The sequence below is a fragment of the Stegodyphus dumicola genome, chromosome 7 (genome assembly GCF_044657685.1).
Source record: "Stegodyphus dumicola isolate Sdum_Otavi_A_Nest chromosome 7, ASM4465768v1".
Classification (NCBI taxonomy): domain Eukaryota; kingdom Metazoa; phylum Arthropoda; class Arachnida; order Araneae; family Eresidae; genus Stegodyphus; species Stegodyphus dumicola.
The window spans coordinates 113,253,297-113,273,112 of NC_140774.1; the positions used below are offsets into that span (position 1 = coordinate 113,253,297).

General features: G+C 31.4%; 1 protein-coding gene across 2 annotated transcripts in view; it reads right to left on the reverse strand.

Annotated features, from left to right (window-relative positions):
- LOC118183119 (teneurin-a-like) overlaps window positions 1-19,816 on the reverse strand; it is a 1,514,249-nt gene that overhangs the window by 81,147 nt on the left and 1,413,286 nt on the right. For both annotated transcript variants that reach the window (XM_085820731.1, XM_085820730.1), the window contains one exon: window positions 5,636-5,901. In XM_085820731.1, coding sequence (XP_085676857.1) covers window positions 5,636-5,901 — 266 coding nt within the window. The remainder of the gene's footprint in view (window positions 1-5,635; window positions 5,902-19,816) is intronic.

Below are 19,816 nucleotides of genomic sequence, written 5' to 3' on the forward strand. Positions count from 1 at the left end.
CTTGTGTGATGTTTTCCGACGAGTCCAGGTTTAGCTTGCAGTCTGATTCTCGCCGGACTTTCATATGGAGAGCTCCAGGTACCCGTTACCACCAAGAAAACATCATTGAACGACACCGTTACGGTGATGCATGAGGGCTCGTTTGGGGTGGAATTATTCTCCACATTCTGGCTCCAGAACTGACCTGCATGTTCAAATTGGAACCATGACAAGCCAAATCTATCGGAACGTCATTCTGGAACAACATGTACGTTTGTTTCGGGGCGCCATGGGTGCACAATTTGTGTTTATGGATGACAACGCCCGTCCTCACCGTGCAAACATCGTAAGCGAATGCCTTCAATCGGAGGATATCACCCGTATGGGCTGGCCGGCATTCTCACCGGACTTGAATCCAGTAGAGCACGTGTGGGACATGTTTGGTCGACGAGTTGCAGCCCGTCAACCTCCTCCTACATGTCTACCGAAACTTCGGAGAGCATTGTTTTTTGAGTCGTGTAATATCCCCCAAGATCAGATCGATAATTTGATACTCAGCATGCCTAGGCGTTGTACGGACTGCATTGCATCGTCTGGGAGACATACAATGTATTAACAATCATACCAACCATGTAATATTGGTTTTTTGTAAATAGTTTTTTTTTTTTTTTTTTTTTTGTAATTTGCTCCATGGAGAAAAAATCGCTAATTTTTAATAATATCAAACATATAGCATCTTTTTTTGCTCTTTACCTTTTGTTTAATAAATAAGCTTTACAAATAAGTCCAATTTGTTTTGCTTCCATGTCTTCCTTTGCCTGATTTTGCATTATCCTTAATTTATGGACATGAGTGTAGTTTCTTATCTGGCGCTCAGACTAAAGAAGGAGGACGATAATGAGTCACCAAGATGCATTAGTAGTCTCTTTCCCAAGTCAATCTTTAAGTGGATGGAAGACATTCCTAGAGTGAGCCTTAGAAGTCCCCCGTTAGTCCTGTCTAAATGTGTCTCTAATTTGCAAGCTGGTTGTCTTCTTTCACCCTTTGTTTCTTTATTTATCCTAAGGAAATCACAAGGAAAACACACGGTTTGATTCTCATGATCATATTTTCAATGTTAAAACTTTTCTACCAAAGAATTGGGGTTTGGTCTAGTTTCGTTTAAATTCAGTCAGAAGCGTTATGGTTAACTTAAAATATAAACGGATTCTATTACCGTCTGTCTTCAGTAACATACTGTTTATAATAAATATTTAAGATGTAATGGTAATCTTCTTGAAACGAAATTTTTAAAATAATTTATTCCTAAACATTATGTAAAACGTTTTTTGAAAAATTATCTTTCGGCTTTAAAATCTCGTAGAACATAAATTACAGTTAAAAACCTATATACCATCATATTTTATCAGTCTATGTACCAAAAGGGCAACATTTCACATGCCTTAAAATTTTTGTGTTAATATTTTGCTTTCAAAAATTATGCAATGTACCATTAGTGATACATACACTGTAATTTGAGAAACAATATCTTAGAAGAATATAAACTGATGTGAAAGATGAATGGATATTATATGTGGCATATTTCGGCATTAATTCTGTTGCATAATTAAAGTTACAAGTTAGTTCATGTATTTCTGTGTTATTTTGTTATTATTAATACCCTTTCTTTAAAGATACTTTTATTATTTTTTTTCGTTCATTTACAATTATTATTTTTTTACAGAAAGTAAAATACTTATTAGGAATTTGGTATTATAATTTTATAAGAGCCGTCTCTTTTTTTGTTTTTCGTAGCTCATCAACGCCCATTCCTCCCGTGTTCTCGTATGATGCAGTGCTCAGCATATAATGTGGCACACAGAAGACCCTATTACTATCTAACATACTCTATTTTATGCCCTTCCGCTACAAACTCCTATCATCTCTGTACGACAGAGCTTTAACTTAAAGTGATGAATTAAATTTCATCACCAGGTTTGGGCTGGTCTAGGTTTTGCCTCTTCTTTTGTCTGTGCTTTAAATGTTATTGTTGTTGTCGTGCCCATGTATTTCATGGAAGAATGCGTGATTGAGATGGGAAGGAAGTATAAAGAATTAAAAACATTCATTTCACATACTTTTACAAAGTTTGGACACTATATCGTTCTCAGTTTTTACCTTTTTAGTTTAAGTTCTTACTTGCTTCTGTATTTGTATTATCACAGATAGCTACAGGCAATATCTCTCATCAAAGCTTTAAAGTAGGGATTCTCAACAAAGACGGAATTTCATAGTTCCAGGGGTAGAATGTAGTCACCCTGACTCCACCTGCTTCCTGAAGTGCCGTTTAAAGAATAATCTAATTCTAAACAAATTTATACTTTTTCCTAATTTTAGAACGGAGGGATGATCTTCTATAAATAATGAAAGTTGTGCTTGGAGCAAAACAGATTAAAAAAAAAAAAAAAAACACTGCTTTGAAATAACACTGAAGTTCTCGAGAGTTGGATTTAGGTAGGTTTTAGTTGGTACTTTAGTTAGTTTTCGTTTCATACAGTAATTTTCTTTTTTCTAACGCATAAAACCAAAGATATATTTTCTAAAATATATTATTTCTAAGAAATCCTTTTTCAAAATATTTCTTTTTGGACAGCATGCACCACGAAGCGGTTTTGAGCCAAAAGCGGAACATCATTTTGAAAATAAGTATTTCAAATTTAATCTGTTTATTTTTGATTGATGCAAAATTTTACATTCCAAGATTAATATATTTTAAATTGAACTTTAGAAGTGACAGGTATGAAACAACAGTTTTCAAAATATATACTTCTGTTGTTGAAATAAATTCCTAACTGCATTTCTTCAACTTCGTAATTTTCGCTCATGAGAACAAAAATTTGAATGATATACACTAAAGCAGCTACAAAATCAGTCAAAGCATTAATCCCGCAGCAAACAAACTCAAATATTCTTTAAGTATTTTAAATGTAGGTTATTTCATATCAATAAAAAGTCACTAAATATTTATTAATATTCGTTTGATATGCTATCAAAATTTCGTTTTGGTAGTACAATTTGCTGCTGAATCATGACTTTTCTTCAGGCAATGATACCTGATACTTGACATTATACTCAGTCAAATTCTGTTGCATATCGCACAATAAGCATATCAATCAATCATTTCTCTTCGTCCTATATTCAAAGCTACATTTTTTCCAGAAAAGGAATATAAATAAAAGCAAACATACAAAAATATAAAAAATATTGCTTCGGTGGTTCTCCAACTTCAACATTTTTCGTGTAGAAATCACCATTGCTGACGCAACGAAGAAAAAATAAAAATTGCTTCTGTTACGTTTGACTACGCTCGGAAACACTTCCATCGGCACTTATTGTTTCACGCTCAGTTTAGCAGTTCAAACTTTGGGAGTGAAAGAGAGAGAGAGGGAAAACTTTATCCCTTTCAATTTCAACCCCCTTACTTTTTTTCCCAACATTTTACTTCTTTTTCAAGATCTGCATTTCGAGAATTACTTTTCTTTCCGCTTCCATTGTTATTGTTGAAATGAATTTCTCCCCGAATACATTTCATGAATTTCGAGTGGATTTAGTTTGAGTATTCTCATTGCCTTTTACGGGTTTCGAACATCCAGAGTTTAATGTTCACCCTCCACCGTATCTCACTTTTCAACTCATCCTTAAAAACTCTACTGAAATTCATGGCTTGCAGCTGGAGTGATAATGATGTTCACTCGTTTGTGGAAGGAAGTTCAATGCAATTTTAACTACACATATCAAAAGTATTCAAATTCGTGTTTCCTTATAACAAACAAGCACCGAAATGGCACGGTTAATAGTCATATTTCAAAACTTTTGGCGGAAGAATTACGTGAAATTACTAAAACTTGTAATTATTGAACTTGCGAGCCGGAGGATGTTAGCAAATTTTCTATAGCAGAAAGTATGGAATAGCATTATTCGAGATAGCATGATTCGCATTGTTGTACAAAAGGAGTTAAAGCATCTTTACTTTAAGAAAAGGGAGCATGAACAAAGAAAGATGAGTATCTTTGATTAGAAATACAACCCTGTCATATTACAACCAGTTAATTTGTTACATTTGAACATGTGGCTTTTTCTCATGAAGAAGGTTCTACGGGATCAAAATTTTCAGACAGTTGATGCTATCTAAAATGATGCGACAGCCAGTCTATGTACCATACCAAAAGATGAATTTCATCAAAGCTTCTATTAGTGTCATAACTAGTGAAGCACGTGTATGATATCTGGCGGATATTATCTGAAGGCAACTAGGTAATAAATTTTCATACTTAAATCAAGAATGTCATAGCATCACATTCTGTGAACTTGGAAGCATAGTTAAAATGCCTGACTTGATTTAAAATGGTTAGAAGCAGAAAGTGGCAAGAAATGCGTGCAGTAGAAGGAACGTGGTTCATTGTTTACTTGGAAATGATGGTTTACTTGGGAGTGTTTTTCCATTAGTTTCACAAGCAAAAGAATAATCTTTTGCAAAAGAATAAGTTCTTTCATATTTGCTCTAGGTCTCTTTTGATGCTGTCTTCGCAATAGTAGCAATGGATCATGAGAATGTGTGTGGATATGTAGTAAAAATGCCAGGAATGGAACACTGAACCATCAATTCCGTTGTAATCATTGCAATGGACATGCATTGAAAAAGGGCATCAGTTTATGTGAATGTATTTGTGATAATCTAAATTCAAGAAATTTCCCTTTTCGTCTAATGTAAATGAAACACATTCTTAATATGGATAGGAATTATTTCACCCGAATTTTGATTAATATTTTTATGATAATTTACGTTATGAAAATCATCAATGAATGCTCCAAATTACGACAGAAAAAATTCGAAAGCGTTAAATAATCATTATATCAGGAGAGATCGGATTCATTAGAATATTAAAGTATGTTGTAATAAACTGTAAAAAAATCATAGGTTACACTTGTATTACTAATATTGCTAAGAAAATCCAAAAGGTATTGGCATAAATCTTATACAAAAAATGTTAGAGTGTTTATGATTATAAACATGTTTTTTTGGTTCATTTGCAAGTATCTTTAAAGCTCGAATAAATAATTTAATGCACCATATATTTTTAAATATTAAAGTAATATTAATAAATTATGGTGAACATATACGGAAATGGAGAATGCATGAACATTAGTAATGAGCATAATGTATGCAAATACTAGTAGGATGCATTTCGGATTTAATGACTTTCTTTAACCATGGGTTTTTGTAAACGAAGACTATGATTATAGTTTTTACCTCAAAAGCACCATCTTGGTGAAATATGTTTCTAAACAAATACAATTGTAAATAATTTATTAGTAAAGGACAACTATGTACCACCAAAACTTTTAATGCCTCTTATTAGTATTTGCCAATATTGTACCAATTCTCGTTTTTAATATCCATTCTTCTTTGTTTCAGTTTACTATATATGGCATGCTATTCTTACCTAATATTTAAATGTTAAATGACTGATGCCATTGAAAATGGGCTGTCTAATACTGAACTTTAAACAATTTCGATTGATTATCACACAAAGCATTTCAATCAGATGCGTATAGAAATAATTATTTAACAATCCCATTTGTTAAATTAAATGATGAAATAAATGTAAAAATTTACCACTAAGATCCTTTCCAGAGCCGCTATAGTCTTTTCTTTATCCTTTCTGTTGAACTTGATGTCATAGTTCCAGGAAGATACCGTGCTTTTCTCTTCTCCGTCAAAAGATGTGAGTCTCAGGGGTACTGGAAACATGCCAGCTTGAACGGGTAAAGTACCCATAAGGACTGGATGAGGAACTGATTCCCAAACAAGACCTTGATTCCAGGGAGTTTCCACTTCAATAACACCGTCTTGATGAATCGTAGTTTCAATTAGAGCTGAACCTATATGATATAAAATATGACTATGTTTTAGAATAATTCATTTCAATCATAAACTGAAGCAGTAAATATATTTGCGTCTTGAACCCTAAGAGTTTGCAAGTTATGTTAACCATTAAATCCTTGCAACATTTTAGTCCTCCAGGCACTTAACCTTAATACCCTACTGCCGATAAAATGATAGCTGATAGTTATATTTTGATTTACATAATTTTTATGTTACATATTATATTCTTAACAGAATGAGAATTTGAAGAAGAAAATATTATAAAATTAATAATAAAAAATATTTACATAATTCTACTACGTATATCGATGCGTAAGTTTATTCTCTCTTCTGTAAGATGACTTGCAATCTACCTTTAATTGCATCGACATCATCTTATGCGATAAAAAAACCTACAGATGCTATACATTTCAGATCGACAGGTTTTTAAATGTTGTTGCAAGTCATTAGATTTAACCTAGAATGTTGCATAGAAATCTCCAGAAGATAAAATATCTCCAAGATCCTAGATAGAAATATTCGAAGAAAGCGAATTATAAATCATCTACGGAATTAAATATTTAACTTTCAAATTATCAAATCCCGGACTGAAACCCCCTCCAAAAATAATGGTATGTTGAAAATAGCGGTAGCACATTATTTCATTTGTCTACTTGCAGACGCATTAATAAACACTTTTATAGTTCATTTATATAAGATATTTTCGCCCTCCTTCCAACATGCCTTCGTGGTGTAACAGTAGCACATTCGGCACGTATTCGAGAGGTCCAGGTTCAAGTCATGGACAGGGCAATGCACATTTTTCACGTCTTCTTCATTACAAAAAATCCTAATGACTCTATAAGTGGCGCCCGAACTTAAAAAATTGGTAAACAATAATTCATCACACCAGGATTTAGCGAGTAGGTCCTCTGATCCGTAGTGGCCCTGTAAAAGGGGAAGTTTAATAAGGTATTTTCTCCCTTTTTTCAGCATGCTTTCGTGGTGTAACGGTATCAAATGGGCGCACATTCGAGAGGTCCAGGTTCGAGCCATTGCACGTTTTTCATGTCTCTTGCATAAAAAAAAAGACTAATGACTCTGCAACTAATTGATGCATAAAAATAGGATGTAATCTAATTATATTTTACTTTATCAGTGAATATGAATGAAAAATTGTAGATTTATAATTTATAACTGATGTATAATAATTCGCTTAAAATGCATGAAATGCCTTACAATTATTTAATATAAAAAAGAGAATGTTTCGCTTTATAGGAACACCCAGATTATAATGTTTTTTCTCACGGATTTTTCCGTTTTTTAAACTAAATTTATCGTTCAAAACTCGAGAAGGTAAAATTATGTGAATAATTTAATTTCCGAAAAACGTAGTTGCAGTGGGAACATAACCAATGGAAAGCATTCATGGGTAAAACTACTGATAACTACAACAGTAATATTTCTTTAAGAGAAACATTCCAATAAGAATATATATTAATAATAACATTACAATTTCTGATGGCTATCGAGCTGCTATCTGAAGTAACTGAGCTGGACACTGTGCGTTCTGCGCACTTCACCTTTTTCCTTGAATGAATCTTGACCACATTTCCCAAGAGGGACATCGGAAGAACGAAGGAGAAGGAAACGAAAAAAGAATCGTATTTTGAAAGATCGAACATATCAGGCGTAGACAGGGCTACAATGAGCTAGAATGTAGGTAAGAGAAGTAAGATGAAATTACATGTTGGGAGAGTTTCTTAAGTGTAAGAACACCGGCCACGTGGAGTAGCTAGATGAATCTGTGCAAAATGTGTTTCAACAATAAATGCAAGGGAAAATAAAATGAATGGAATGCTAATACAAAAATGTAAATACAAGATGAATACAATGAATAAAAATAAAAATAATCAAGGGAATAAAATTTAGCAATAAACTAATCTTCAGAGGAAAAAAAACTATGTGAGGTAGAGGAAGATGAAAATTACGCGAATATTTAAAAAAAAAAAAAAAAAAAAATCAGAACCTAACTCTAAAACGCTAAGTGGGGAAACACACCCGAGGAAGCAAAGTATTTCATTTTATAGGAACTCGACGATTTAAAGCTATTTTGAATTAAATCTGTCGGCTTCGTTTTCATACCACATTTTCTCGTTTGTCATTTCTGTGTCACGATCTGGTGATCTTCACAATACCGCAGTTTCATTATTGACAATTAATGTAATGATATTTCATTAATTGACATATGATTGTCACATGCTGGCATATATAATAGCTCAATATAAATGCTGCATTGTTTAAGCATAACCTTCACCATTTTTAAATATTGTATTTTATGAATTTACCTTTTTCATAATATTGTGCTATAGAGTAGCTTCCCAATTAATAAATAAAATTATGGGAACGACGACCGCGGGTTAACCACGGATTATGTGACGTTAATCTGACAACAGATAAAAAGCTGCGCATCTTTTGTTTTAAATCTCAAATTAGAAATAATTTATCTTAAAAATATATCTTGAACTTGAGACAAGCCTAAAACTAACTTAGCTTTCCAATTAAAAATAGATTGCTGGCCATTAAACGCCAGCTAGATTTTCAAATCTATTAATGAAAATTTACATGACAGGATTTACATGAATGTTATCATCAGCGCAAGCTACCCTACGCAAGCCGTATATGGCAGTACCGACCGTTGTATTAGAAGAAAGAACAAAAAAGTACTTTTAAGTATGTTAATTGCAACGAACACAAAGAAAAGGTCAATGACTTTTAAAAAATTTTCAAAATATGATGCATAAAATATTTAAAAATTACCCAATTTACTTTCTAATTTGAATTCTTTACAGGAATATAACTGTCTTTACTTAAGTTAAGGAAGAAAAATTTTCAATTTTTTTTCTAATTCAGTATATTTTATAACTAACATTATTTAGAAAATATTTACATTGTTTTTTAATGGAAGAATTAACAAGAAAACTAGAAAAAATCAAGAAGGATATTAAAGCAATACAAATTCTTTATCAAAATCTTCATGCAGTGCTGCATAGCTACAAAACATATTCATTTTTTCCCGAATGTTATATTAGAAATATTCCTTCAGCAGTTCAATTCAGTGAGATAATCGAGCTTTAAAATTAAATATGACATGGTTGGAAACTATAAATAATGGGCCACAGAGCGTAATAAAACTTCTTTAAAATTCAAAAAATACTTTTTAGAATATTTTTATTCGCTGTATTTCATTTTTTTCTCAAGGTATAATTAACGAAATAATGGCGGTGCCATAGAAATATATTAATTAATATGCTTTTTGCAACTTAAGAAACAAAACCGCAATTAAGAAAAATAAGGAACGGAGGGAGCGCGAGAAATTCTTCCCCCGCCCCTTCCCCGGTGGTTCACTTGAAAAGCATTCTTATCAAGATCAAGTTCGACTACTCCCTATCATAATTTCAATGAAGATTAAAATGAAATGGGAATGAAAAAAATGCGTAAAGAAATTTCCTTTTCCATTTTTTCCCTTTTATTTCTTCTTGTTTATGCGTGTGTATGTCATACCGAGTTATTAATTTATTCGGAACCATGAATACACTCTCTTTAATCTCAAAGACCCAAATAACGGGGATAAATTTTCGTTTTGAATAAAGGTTTTTCTCCGATTCATTTTATCATCTGTGCACTTTAATCTTTATTCCTCTTCCCAGAAAATCACTCTCCGCTATAATGTTTTTATTATGAATTCTTTTTTTTTAATCTTTAATATATAGCGAAACATCATGAATGAAAAAAGTTAAATTTTCCTTTTAATTAAAATATTCAGTATCCAAATAGCTATTTTACATGGATATCTCAAACCCAAAAATTAAAAGAGAAAAGAAAAAAGGGTAAAAAAAGGATAAGTTTTTTCAAGAAAAGTTGAAAAATTGTTTATGATAACGTCTGATATGTGATTTGTTTTTTTTCCTAATTTAATGATTAAATATCAAAATAGTTCTATTTTCATTTTAAAAATAATTTTCTGAACCTATTATTGTTTTTCATATATTTTTTGGAATAAATTACAACTATGAATTTATAATATATTTTAATAAACAGCGCTCTACGTCCAAGACATCGCATAGCTTTAGCTTTACAGTGAATATACGTAGAGTTGTATCTAAATTCATAAAAAGCCAATATCTCAATAAATGTCTCACAGATGAGATGCGTTACGCTATTTTTCCTTAATATTTTTTCTCACATTTTCTTTCCATATAACTCCTTAAAAATAACTATTGGACAATTTTCTTCTATCTACTTTTCTGTAAATGTTTGCATTTGAACCCTTTAACATCATGTGAGATCTGGTTGTAAAGGAAAGAACCGCGAAGTAGTCGTGAAGTTGTCAAATATTGCGTAAACTTCATGACGGCATAAAAATGCATAAGCCTTTTAAGGCTCTGAAGTTGCAAATGATTAAAAAAATATAAACATATTTAGGACCATAAATTTGAGTTCTGCAGATAAATTTGCGATTTTTGACTTCTACGGACAGCAATTAATTAATTCAAATAATTGAAATAATATTTAGATTACCAAATACCTGCTTTCATAACATATGTTCATAATAATGTACAATTAAAATAACATATGAGTTAATTCAAAATAAAGCGTATATTTTTATATTAGTTAAATTCATTTTATCGGATTGAGGCAAAGTTCGACAGAAGAGGTATCTAGCTAATACAGACCCACTAGAACAGAGACTGCTAGCATCTCTTGCCATAATTAAATAAATAAAATCAATATTATTTTTTAAGAGAAAAAATTTCACTCAAATTTATTAAACTTCCTAATTTGTAGTAGAAAAGGAAGCAGTAATTTACATAAATGCTTGCAGTTACATATAACACTGAATTTATGATATTTTGGAAATTGCATGAAAAAAATGTGTTTTTGATTTCATTATTTTTAAGGAATTCTTCTGTAACATAAATGAATTACCCGTAGGTATAGACATTGCATAAAACCGGCATTGAACAAAAGACGAAATTTAACTTTATTTTTTATTAGTTATTTACTTGTACTAAAATATTAATAAACTGTTTATGTGTATTAAGATACTTTTGATAAAACTAGCAATAATTTTTAAACAAGATTTATCATTAAAACTTTTTAAAATTATTAAAATAACAATTAAAAGAAATTAATAAATCGTAATTTAAGAAATAAATAATTTTACATAATTTTTCTTCGCCTTTTTCTTTCCCTTCCTTTTTACTTCCGTAATTAAAGCAGGTCTTTTTAACTAATGATTCTGTTATTAATGTTCCTTTTTAACCCGAGATTATTGAGAATTTTGATAGTCAATCTCGAGTCTAAAGAAATAAAATATTTACTAGTTCAGAAATTTCCGAATTTAAAGAAAGCTAAAAGTTCCAAAAGCAAGCACAAAAAACGCAATCATCATTCATATATATGTAATATATTTGAACAGTTTAAAAATTATTATTGATTTACTATTTGAAAAACTGCAGTTTACTATTAATAGAAAAACTCCGTACGGGAGCGATTGTGAAATGTAACTTCCCTCTCTTATTTTTCTGAAAATTATTTAGTGTGTTGCAGAAGTGTGCATAACTGTGTTTCGTTTAAGATATTAAAAAATCTGATGTGTACACCACGTGACTTCCTTGTACAGAATATTAAATTATACGCATTTTTTCTTGCATTTCATTTAAACTTATTGGATTGAATTAAATCTACTTCGCCGACAGCGCATAAACCACAATAGAATAAATGCATTCTTTAAAATTCAATATATTTGTTTACCATAGCGACACTCTGGCGCTAGGTTCACTTAACAGTATTATATTTCGTTCATATCATAACTCAGAGTGCACAAAATTTATATCATTTAAAGAATTATCTAATCATTGCCACACGGTCTATTCAAATACTATAATAAAGCTAGAACAATATATAAAAGAAATTCAGCAAACAAAACAAAAAAGAAACAGTTTTTCACAGACAATTGAGTACTTCTCATTCAATTAATTCAGTTCTCACTTTGCGACAAGGCAAAAATACATAAAAAGTCAAAATATCTGTATTAAAAATTACGAAGTAAATCTTAAACACTTATTTCCTCGAAAAAATTCCAGAAAGGATTAAGCATGATTTAATTCGCAATAATAAATGAAGGCGTTGTCTTTGTTGCTGCGAAGCTACGTTTCTCTAGATTGGCAAGAAATCCACTATTCTGCTGTTTCAAATGTAAACAAGCAATGGCCGCCATTAAAAAGCATTATTAGGCTTAGCTTATACTTTAAAATTGTTGATAATTCTAAAAATATTGCATACAGATTTACTAAAGGCATAAAAACCTTAATCGAAAGATAAGAACAACTTAATTCAATCATTTTTAAAGCAAAAAATGTACAATTTACAAACATATAAGAATAAAGAAACTGAGATCAATGAACCGGGTGACAGAGTGGATATATATATATATAAATATATTTATATACGTTTGGTGCGGCCGATTGCAACAAAAATACGAGGTGCGATCTACATATTACAGCAGTCATATATAAAAAATTTCAACGTTCTGAGGCTACTCGTTTTTGAGTTATGCGAGATACGTGCGTACGTACGTACATACGTTCGTACAGACGTCATGAAAAATTCTCTTCAGAATTAATTTTAAAGCAGTTTTTTATTTTTTTGGAGGAAAAGAGTCTTTTATTCTGTCCTTACATACAGATATCACGCAAAAACATCGTTAAATTTCATTAGATAGCGGTCAAAATGGATATTTTCATTGAAATATGCTGCCTGAAACTTTTCGCGATTACAATACTTCCTTTTTACTTCGTACAAGGAAGTAATAAAACAAATTGCTGCTGTTCAAGAATTGTTATGATTGCTTAATTGTCACCAACTGTCGACTAATGTTTTCTTGTCCCTCTCCATATTACATTCACATAGCACACATGCATATAAGAAACGAATGAAATGTGTAGAATTAATGTTAACAAAGAACGGTATACTATCCAGCAGACAGCTACAAATTAATAAAAATTTAGGTAAACATATCGGAAAATAAAAGCAAATTAGTACAAAAAATAAATAAAAAACATTAAATAATAATAAAAATTAATATTTAATAATTCTTTGGTCTTAGTCAAGTCGAAATAATTATCAACACAGAGACATTTTTGAATTATATCTGGATTAATTGTAGAATAAAATAACGAAAGATTTTTTTTTTCTAAATTTAAATACAAACTAATTAAATGAGAATATATTAACACGAAATTTAAAATATTTCAAAATTGTGAAGGCATTTATCAAGATATATTTGTTAATAAGGTATTCTTCATTTTCTGACCTTTATATCAGATTTATTTCATAACAGTTCAATAAATTGCATTCCATTATATTAAAATGGTATTTAGAAAAACTGGATGAAAAAAAAATAAGTCCACCTTAACTTCAAAACAACAGTTTAGCAGAGAAACGCGGACTGAAAGATCACATTTGCTACTGTATATTTTAAAATACATTTTAAAGAATAGTAGCCTAACAGACACTAATTCACAGTACAGTAGACGCCACTTAATATTATCATTCGGATATTGTTAACGACTTGCTTAAGTCCCGCCTGAAAACGTGGGAAATATATCACGTTTTGTGATCAACAATTCATTTAATATTGTAAATAGAATAACTTTATTTAAAATGAAGCAAATTCGCCAAATAAGAAATAAAATAATCAGATAAAGTCAAAATAGGTTATAAAAATAGCCTTATGACAGGAAAATGTTGCCAAGTAAGAATTAAGTCGCCAAACAGATTGGTTTTGATTTCAGTCAACCATTTAAAAAGTAGACAAAAAAATCTTAGTTTGACATAGATTTTAAATAAATCTATCAATATTGAGGGTCCCTATTTAGGATCAAAAGCATTTGTGCGGAAATTTTATTTTCCTTCTGCTCCTGAAAATAAAATTTCGTGAAAATATCTGAGTCAAATTAAGGTTGCTTTTTATCCAATTTTAAGGCTTTCTTTGGCGTATTCTCTTCAAATGAATGATGGATGTCCTCCGAATATTTTACTTATAGATTTAGCATCAACAAATAATAATTTCCAGAAATGCTATGATCTATTCTAAATGAACGTTTCTATTAACGATATTATGAAAAGTTCATAAGAAATTGTTACAGTTTGCTAATTAAAATAGGGTAAAAGTACATATTTATATGCTTCTAGTTAAATATATATTAAATTATTTAAATTCCATTGGGCCGTCCACAAAGTATAGTGGTTAGACGAGCCATCTGCGTTACCAAAAGGCCCAGGTTCGAATCCCGGTGAAGGCGTGGTTCTAACTGTCCGTGAGGCAAAAGTGGTCCACCTATTAGGTACCTTCATAATAAACAAAATAGGACTTCTGGCCTTTGGAGTGGCCAAGACGAAGTTGGCTAAGGGCTCGACATTGGGGGGGTGGAATTCCTTTGTTGTTTTGAAGAATATTTTTTTTTTCAAATTGGTTAATGTTACCATTCGGTTAATGTTCTCAAGATAGCGTGGGTAAACGTAATTACATTATGCGGCGTCTACTGTATTTCAAAGCTGTAAGTAGAACAGTAGGTATATGTTGTATCACATGACATTCTGTTTAAAAATTTCGTGACACAGTATTTGAGGTCACACGTCATTTTAAATGTTAAAATAGCATTTCTTCATTATATCATATAGTTTCGGTTCAACACTTCAAAATTTATAATATATATTATAAATTTTGTATTTACTATATTTATTAATTATATAGTAAATTATAAATGTTGTTGCTACCGAATTTAGTTTTGATTCAGCATTTCAGTAAACATAAATGTTGTTGTCACCGAATTATTTCAATACGATAAAGAGCAATAAGACCACTGATTATTTCAGCTTTATAAAAAAGGTAATAATAAATAGAAAAAGTTCATTTCTTTCGTTACATTTTACGCAGCTTTGATGCTTAATGCATTTTACAACCACTTTTTTTTGCTTCTGAAGAAAACGAGGGAGCATATGACTCTTACTGGCTTATGTCAAGAGAAAATTGCTATTTAATCCTTCCTTGGCCCAGCGCATTTAACTTTAAATCCCGGGGGTTACAGCTTAGAGCTTTCATTTCTCGCTTAAGATGGCGATGAAATTCCAGGAAATAATAAAAAAACGCTACTTTATCTTTTCCAAACCTCGTTCAGAGGAAGAATGGCTTGGTATAAAGTAAATGTGAAACTGGTTGATAAAAGAATTTCGTCGGAAATTAGTTTGCGAATTTTCCAAGGAACAGAACATTTCTAAGTGAAAATTATTTTCTAAAATTTGACAAGCTTTCTAACACACGTTATTTGAAATTGCTTTTAATAGATGAAGTGAACCACAGAACATACATGAAGGAAAGAAAACATTCGCTTTAAAAACAGGAAATCTATTTATAATTTGAAGCGAAAATATTTCATTGGAGTATTATTAAGTTCATATTTATTTAGGAGAGATTTGTTAAACCATGCATCCCTTGCGTGTTTCATCCAGTATTAAAAAACCATTAATATAATTTATCAGGCAGCCCTTCAATTTTAAACAGAAGTTACTTCATTTTATATCAGCTTACTGTGGACAGACCATTTAACTATCTTTGGTCTTTAATATTTCATACATATCATACTTAAATGTAAGCTCTCTTCTTTTAATTAAATAATTGTTCAAAATATTCAGAGTCATCTTATATATAAGGACGTGTCATATTCTAAGCAACAAAGAACTTTTGTTTTTACCCGGTTAATAATTCATTTCAATTGCATTTTTAGTTTAAATTACTTTTATAAATTCGGTAACAACAACATTTATATTTACTGAAGTGTTGAACCAAAACTAGATGACACAATGAAGAAATGATATCTTAACATTTAAAATGCCATGTGATCCCAAATACCGTCTCACGAAATTTTTAAACAGAATGTCACGTGATACAACGTATATATACTGTTCTACTTCCAGATTTGAAATATAATAGATGCCGCATAGTGACATCACGTTTACCCACCGCTATTTTGAGAATATTAATTAAATATCGTAAGCATAAATTCTGTTTGAAATATAAAAATAATTACCCTGTACAAATTTACTATAGTTAACCAATCAAATTTGAAAATTTCACTGTCCAACACAATTGATATTGTAAATTACAGAGTACAATTTCATATCTAACAGTCATCTTCGCAACTTGAAAAGGCTGGAAGATGTAGTACGTTTTCGTTATCACTGAAAAGAAGCATAGCAGCACATCTGGGCATGCGATGTACAAAGATAAAAGAATTATGTATCACTTTTTAAAGAACAATGTTTTACTATGAGGTAATATAATACTAAGATATGACACACTTTACATCGCCTTTACTCTACCATTTACTCTATCAAAAATTAAAATGGAAAATACATGTCATTATTTTTTAAGAAAATCGGAAGTGATTAGCAGTAATTATTTCTGAAAGAATTATACTGTCAAAAGAAAAAATAAATTCAGGCTAATTTTATTCAACATGGTATTTCAATCGTTCATGAAGAAAAGGCAAGTTATCTCTAACATAATTAAACCTAGTTGATGCCTTTAATTTTTTGAATATCAATATTAAACCGAAATTGAATGCAAACGTTAATAAAAATGAGTTGCCTCAGTCATAAATTTGTAATTTGATTTGATTTAATTGCCAAGCCCGAACTACTTTTAACTCATCATATAATGATAAGGTTGAAGAGACATTAGGTTAATTTTAAAGCAGGAGTGATGAAAAATGAGCAACGCTTTCACTGGGGATCGAACCACGGACCTCTCGAATATGCGGCCAGCGTGCATACCGCTACACCATGAAGGCGGTACAAATACCTTATATACTCGTTCTTTTAAAGGGCGACTGAGATTTTACGGGACCACCTCTCCAAAATCCTGGGTGTGGAGATTCATCATCCACCACCCTTTTAGTTCGGGCGCCACTGTAGAGACATTAGGTTATTTCGAGCCGAAGAGATTGAAAAATGAGCAACGCTTTCGCCAGGAATCGAACCACAGACCTCTGGAATACGCGCGCAGCGTGTAGACCACTACACCACGAAGGCACGAAAAGAAGGCTGGAGAAATACCTTATAATGTCATATTAGGGAGAGCCCGTGCAACAAACGAAACTACCCAGAGATTTAGCGATGTTCTCTATATTTATCACAGAAATTTTAAAATAATCTAAACCATCCAAAATTTAATTAATTTAATAACTCGGAATATTCAGGAAAATCAGAAAATGTTTTAAATAATTAAATATAACACACAAAATGCATGTGATCGGATAAAACTTCAACCCGTAGACCTGAACACATGCACACAAACTAATAAATAATGTGAACTGAAAGTAACTGATGTTACGCCAGATAAATAACGCAAAACTTCGCACGTCGAAATCAATATTATTGTTAATTATTTTCATCATTTTTCGTAGAAAAAGTAATAACGTTTGAATAAGATTTTAAGACTGGATTTTTGTTGAAATCGGGATGTAAATCCCTTCTATTCTGCTTGAAAAATCGGGATATATAAATCTATGAAATTGTGCAAGGAGTTATTTACAATTAGCACTCTCGTGAAGAATGGGTTCATGAGTTTAACTTATGTACCAGTATGTTACAGATCATGTGGTGCTGGAGGAAAAATTTCCAGTGAACCAATGTAATTCTTTCTTCCATTTAGAGTTCATATTACTCCGTAGAAAAACTGGTTCTATTCTTGTTACTCTTCTTCAACTCCTTAATCGCGGGAATACTTTGCGAATACAAGAATTCTCTCTTATTCCAGATGAGGACTCTAATCAGCTGCCAGGAACAAGCATTGGCAAAACAAATCTACCAATGAATGCTGAAGATATATCATTGACAAAATTATTCTGCGGTGGATTTCAGCCTAGAATATAATGAAAGCAGAATAACAGGCCAGAATGTGGACTAATATAATAACAGAAACCTAATAAGGCCATGCTGTCAATTCATTGAAGACGCTTATACGTCTTCATTTTAAGAACTACAAGAGACAAGTCAGGACAAAGCCAAGAGTAAACCATTGCAAGGCTTTACATTAATCAATGACTTAATACTGAATTCCCGTATACGATATGTCAGAGCAGAATTCCGAGTTTTCACTGCGCATAGGTGCTTATGAGGCTATTTGTTTAGACTAACAATCCTATTTATATCTAATGTAACAGAAGGAAGTAAAGGGTGCCTGCCAGTTTAACGAGTGCTTTTCTCCGCTTATTTGATTTTAACATTACTATGCACAAATACTGACATATTCAGCAAAAATTATTAGTTTAAATAATAGGCGTTTGTTGGTATATGCATTGCAAAACTTATTTTCCATACAGATTTCATCACGAAAGCATGACTTTAGCGAACCGCTTTCATTCATACCTATATAGAGAGATATATACATATAACGACAAACGCAAGATATTATCTATAAATATAGGCAGAAATTTAGAGTACCCAGGTTTTTTTAACTTTATGGTAAAATGTTACGTGAAATACAGTGCACTTACTACTGTATATATATATATATATATACAGTAGTAAGTGCAGTATACAGTATATACATCTATACTATACAGTATATGTATATATATATGTTTGCAATAAAAATATATTCCAACTTATTTAATTTATATTTACAACAATATTTTTGTTTTAAATTGATTAATATTGTTTGTGTTCATCTGATTTTAATGTAATTATTCTACTAGAATTTTATGTTATATTCAACATTCTAAGCTATTTCTCCCGCTTTCTTAGCATGCCTCCGTAGTGTAATGGTCAGCATGCTGGGCGCGTATTCCAGAGGTCCGTGGTTCGATTCCCAGCGAGGGCGTTGCTCATTTTCAATCTCACCTGGTTTCATAAAATACCTAATGTCTCTACAGTGGCGCTCAAACTAAAAGTGTGGTGGATGATAATTCTCCACACCCAGGATTTTGCGACTGGGTCCCCTAAAACACCAGTCGCCCTTTAAAAGCAGGAGTATGTAAGGTATTTCTCCCGCCTTCTTAGCATGCTTTCGTAATGTAGTGGTGGGCACCCTGGGCACGTATTCCCGAGGTCCGTGGTTCGATTCCCGGCGAAGATGTTGCTCATTTTTCATATCTCCTGCTTCGAAATACCTAATGTTTCTGCAACATAAGCTGTAAATAAAATTCAAAGCTTGAAGTTCTCGCTATTTTTTCTAAATTAATGAATATTTTGCTTTATATTTCTATGATTAAGCAACAGCTTTCTGAAACTCATGTGAAATATATGATTTGAAATTCACATTTGGTCTGTAATAAGAATGTTATAAATTTATATTAGTTTTCTTATAGTAATTCTAATTTTTAGTATTTTATGATTTAGAATAACAAACCAACTAAATTGTTCATTTTAATTAAATTTAGATGACTTAGACGAAAAATTATATTTTTATACACTTCATAACATGACGTAAAATTATAATTCATTTATTCAGACTTCTAATGTCGAAAATTTAACTTTAGAAAAAACAGATGATTTAAGCTGTAGCAAATATTATCGCTGATCGAACAAAAGCATGTGAAAATAGAGCTTGCACGAGTAGAATTTCGACAAGATCAGATAACAACATAGTCTAAATTCAGAATACAATAAAAGTTTACGTTCTCCGTTGACAGAAAATGCAACAAGCGCTCGAGACAGAAAATTACAGGGATTTACATCCTGCATAGCTTTTTCTCTGGTATGATTCCATTACCCTGTTAGACTAGCTGCAAACATAAAAAGGAAAAAAAAAGAAGCAGCGGCTATGCATAACATTTCCATAAATATTTCTTGACGATGCACTAC